Raw genomic sequence first — 5,000 nt, forward strand, 5'->3', positions numbered from 1 at the left:
GAACAGACTATAACACGTATTGATAGAATAACTTAATAAAACAAGAATAAAAGGACAAATTGCATGAATATAGATGAACTAAGAAAAAAAATCAATTATAAGATATGGAGCAAAAATAATGTGAAGATGAGAATAAGAAAACACGAATAACAGAAATAAAATCAGAGGAACACGTAATTCATAAAAATAATAATAAGAATAAGAATAATAATAATAATAAATAAAACACGTATAAAGCAACCATGAATAAAAAAGATAAGCCGTTTCTTTGGCCCTTTTTTGGCATTTTCTTCTTGCTAATTTTGACAGCAAATACATTCATTTGGTAAACTAATAGTTTATCAAACTTGTCATGAATATTCATCATATCATGCCATGATATATAGATGTGCACAAACTGAAAATCAATATGCAAAATATGTAAAGGAGATATGTCAGTTTGTCCAATTAACGACATATATATTTTCAGTAAATGCAAATGATCTAATTTGATTTCAGGGCACCTGGGCTCATGAATAACCTCACCATATCTCCAAGTGTCTAATAACATTAGTGTTGGGTATAGTATAAAATATGGGTGCAATTGAGAAGTTTGCTTAGTCATTAAATACGACCTACTTGATCTGCGTAGACATTACTCCTTATCATATCTATCATCATGTTTTCGTCAGTTCTTTCAAGTTTTCTACAAATCGTCTAAAGAAATTTAAGACTTGTTTCGAGGAGAGAAGCTTGTAATTGTAACGTGACTGTAGCGTGACGTTTATCCATTTGAATGAGGTAGTGGCTGAGGTTTGCGAATTTTAATGAGGTAGTGGTTGAGGTTTGCGAATTTTAATGAGGTAGTGGTTGAAGAAGGTAATAATGATATAATCCTACTCATTGAAATTGTTGTGTAAAGTGATTACACTTAACCCAAAAGGAACTATAACAAAGGAAGACTAGGCTGCTTCAATTGTTGATATGTACGTAAAAGAAAAATACCCGTATTGAGTCATCTGATCATTAAAATATTGAAATAAAAAATGTATACATGCACAGAGTTTAACAAATGCCTGATATATGTTTAGGAAAATAACAACAATAACAACAACAATATTAACAACAACAAAGAGCAACAGAGCATACAAACAAGAAATAGTAACAACAATTTTTTTAAAGCACAAACGTCAAGCAACACACACCTTGAAGCACAGATGCCGTCATCTGTGTGCTCAAAGGCAGCGCCAAGGTTGGGCCTGTGGGTGAGAGCGTAGTTTGCCTACCAGAGCGAAGGAAAACGACAACGAGTGCAACACATAACACAAACAGGAAACAATAACAAACAAAAAAGTTGCATATATAAAATTAGCACATGCATCATGCATGCAACACTTTAAAACACAGATATTGTCCTTTGATACTACTGTCATTTTCTTTTACCAAAACCATGCTAAGAGATGATCAACAAGCGAGTCCACTTAGAAAGGAAAGAGAGATTTGTTAACCATCATTCTCAGAAACAAAATGTTCTTCGATTGTTCTCACCAAATTCAAAAATACATATGATATCAAAAGACAAGACAAATGGCAGCAGAGGAAACGAGACTCCAGATGATAAGTCCCATGTTGAAATTGCAGGTGTGCGATAAATGGTATCTGCTTTCGCTTGATAGCGAGGAGAAAGGCAGGAAAAAACAAGATACAAAGAAAATAGTCAGAATAAAAAATATAGAAAAATAGTTTGTTTGTTTTTCTTTGACTAAGCTTGTGCGTTCACCTTATATCATTCCCTCCATGAACGTTAATGCAATCGAACAAGTAAACATTAAATCGTATTTAAAACCAGGTTGAAAGGAGATTCTCGCTGGAAACGCCTCGAAATAAACCAATCCTTTTCCTCTTGCCTGGAACTCAGCGAGCAAGCAACAGCTCCGCCCGTGCAACGCAAAACAAATATTAAATGCTGTTGCCGAGATGGAACCAAGTTGATTTTCTCTGGAACTGATAAAATTGATTATAGATGACAGGAAATGTCTTAGCTTATAATCTTCATCGTGCAGCCAAATTCATGAACAATCCCACGTTGTGTGCATAAAAAACACTTACACTATTGTGTATGTTTATATATATATATATATATAATATATATATATATATATTATATATATATATATATATATATATATATATATATATATATATATATATATATATATATATATATATATATATATATATATATATATATATATATATATATATATATATATATAATATATATATATATATATATATATATATATATATTATATTATATTATATATGTATATATATATATATATATATATATATATATATATATATATATATATATATATATATATATATATATATGTGTGTGTGTGTGTGTGTGTGTGTGTGTGTGTGTGTGTGTGTGTGTGTGTGTATGTATGTATGTATGTGTGTGTGTATGTGTGTGTGTGTGTGTGTGCATGTGTGTGTGTGTGTGTGTGTGTTTGTTTGTTTGTTTGTTTGTTTGTTTGTTTGTTTGTTTGTTTGTTTGTTCGTTTATTTGTTTGCTTTTTTCGATAAATAGACAATTGAAACTTATATATGTACATATGTGGATTATCAAATATATATAAATATAAACCATGTGTATATACACAGACATACGCATATACAAATCATATCTCCCCATGCATAAATACCTATGTACAAACAAATTATTTTTGAGCATATAAGAGTGAAAGTCTTCCCTCCACCGAGCTAAATCCATCCCTTCCGGCCCAGGCGACGCGACGAGACGTGTCGATTCGCCCGGCAGAATTCGGCAATGATCACAGTCAGCACAAAAGCGAAGACAACAGCCGTGAGGACGACAAGAGAGACAACAAAGGCGATGTAATGAGAGAATTTGTACCCGCCGATGAAGGCCCGGATTCGGGGCGAGGAGCGAGAGAGGCAGTGGGACTTGTCCACGAACCACTGGAACAGGTTGTACGTCTTGGCCTTCGTGTCCGTGTGCAGGCGCTCGCACAGGGTGCAGTACGCCCGTGCCACCCGCGCCCAGTCGCCCCTCGAAACGAAGTAGTTTGCTTTCCATCTAGGGGGAGAGGAGAAGGGGTGGTATTATTGGTATTTTCGTCGGTACTTTTGACTGGTTCTGCTATGATCATATTATTAGATGAAACAGTGTCGTTGCAGTCATGACTAATAATGTACGAGCGAGATTTTTTTTTTCTGTTGCAAGAGGTAATCACGTAACATCTTTTCGCTTCGGGGAAAATCCGAAGAAAACGCACTGGAAGTATTCGTTATATGCGGTGTGGTTCCTGTCAAGGTAGAGGAGGTAGTCGGCGAGGTCCTTCGCCGTCGGGAAGGAGAGGGCGTCGATGTAGGAGTGAGGAGGCGCCTGGACGGAGTAGTTCCCCAGACCGTAGACGACAGGGATCACGTCCAGCCTGAGGGAGGAGGTGCAAGCGGGAGTATTGCGTGCACTCGGGCTTCCTGTATATGTGTATGTCAGTGTGTGTGTGTGTGTGTGTGTGTGTGTGTGTGTGTGTGTGTGTGTGTGTGTGTGTGTGTGTGTGTGTGTGTGTGTGTGTGTGTGTGTGTGAAAATCATTGAGAATGCAGTGACAATAACGTTGCCATAAGGGCAAACTTACCGCAAAATATTGAAGAACTTCTCCGTGACATAATCCTGGCAGAGAGAATTTTCGAATGACAGGTAGAACTTGTATGTTTCATTAAGGATCCTGTGACACTCAGACTGTTGTTTTCGCTCGCACTTGAAGGGGCCGCAGCCCCCGTAAATGTCCACTCCGATCCATTTCTGTAGGGTCTTCACTAGACTGAGGAGCCAAATGCAAAAGCACTTGTTAATAACTGCTGTGACATTGATTTCAATGAAAGGAATAATCCCTGCTAAAGATATCTTATACATATTGCATGCCGTATATAATGCAACCTGCACAAACCTCTCCCTGCCTCCGATGGTGTTGCAGTTGGAGACGAACCAGGCAGCCATCTTGGTCTTGCCTTCAGTGTAGTTGCGAGCTATTTGCAAGGGCTGTCGCCGACGGTACACGCGGTTATACCTGAGGAACACGGCTAGTCGATGCACATTGAAAATATGAAGATGTGAAACTTAATTACATACAATGGCTCACATTAACACGCCCACAGACACACACACACACACATACATAAACACAACACACACACACACACAAATACATAAACACAACGCACACACACACACACACACACACACACACACACACACACACACACACACACACACACACACACACACACACACACACACACACACACACACACACACACACACACACACACACACACACACACACACACACACACACACACACACACACAGCCACACTTACGGATTGACGAGATCCGAGTCCAGTCTGTATGACATGGTCCAGTTGAAGAGGTTGTTGAAGCGCCTGATGTCCCCGTAGAGATGAGACGCAGACTCCATCATCCAGAAGACGTAACGAGTGTGGGGCGATCTGCAGATATCGTAATGATACTCTTAAAGATGGTAAGGATCACGATAATAATAATAATAATAATAATAATAATAATAGTGACAATTGTATTAATGATAATAATACTGCCGTTAATATTAATAATGATGCTTATAATGATAATAATCATACTGATAATGAAGTACTTAAAGCAAACATAACAGCGCGTCACAACCTTCACATGGTTACAGATAATGTCTTTCATGTCTGTTCTTCAAAGTTTTTAGGTAGTGCCTGGTATGATAAGGAATGGAATAGATAAAGAAAGGAAGACAATGAAAAACAAAGAAAGGAAAAAAATAAACCCAGATATGATTATAGAAAAAATGAGAAAACAAGAAATGAAGAAAGAAAGACAAGGTCCCCATCTCAGAAGCAAGTCGACGTCTAATCCTTAAAAGAAGATCCCTTGCTGTCAGCGCCACTCACCGCTCCTCAGGAAGTGACCTGTCATTGG

General features: G+C 37.5%; 1 protein-coding gene across 1 annotated transcript in view; it reads right to left on the reverse strand.

The window, feature by feature from the left end:
- The window catches only part of LOC122253447 (lewis-type alpha-(1,3)-fucosyltransferase), a 22,307-nt gene that overhangs the window by 674 nt on the left and 16,633 nt on the right, over positions 1 to 5,000 (reverse strand). The window contains exons 7-12 of the mRNA XM_043016534.2: positions 4,973 to 5,000; positions 4,397 to 4,525; positions 3,965 to 4,084; positions 3,653 to 3,838; positions 3,288 to 3,446; positions 2,906 to 3,088 (exon numbers count right to left, since the gene is read on the reverse strand). The exon at positions 4,973 to 5,000 is cut by the window's right edge and continues 145 nt beyond it. Coding sequence (XP_042872468.2) covers positions 2,906 to 3,088; positions 3,288 to 3,446; positions 3,653 to 3,838; positions 3,965 to 4,084; positions 4,397 to 4,525; positions 4,973 to 5,000 — 805 coding nt within the window. The remainder of the gene's footprint in view (positions 1 to 2,905; positions 3,089 to 3,287; positions 3,447 to 3,652; positions 3,839 to 3,964; positions 4,085 to 4,396; positions 4,526 to 4,972) is intronic.

The sequence above is a fragment of the Penaeus japonicus genome, unplaced genomic scaffold, assembly GCF_977035675.1.
Source record: "Penaeus japonicus unplaced genomic scaffold, GWHDUDI00000001_assembly GWHDUDI00000018, whole genome shotgun sequence".
In the NCBI taxonomy this organism is placed as follows: Eukaryota; Metazoa; Arthropoda; class Malacostraca; order Decapoda; family Penaeidae; genus Penaeus; species Penaeus japonicus.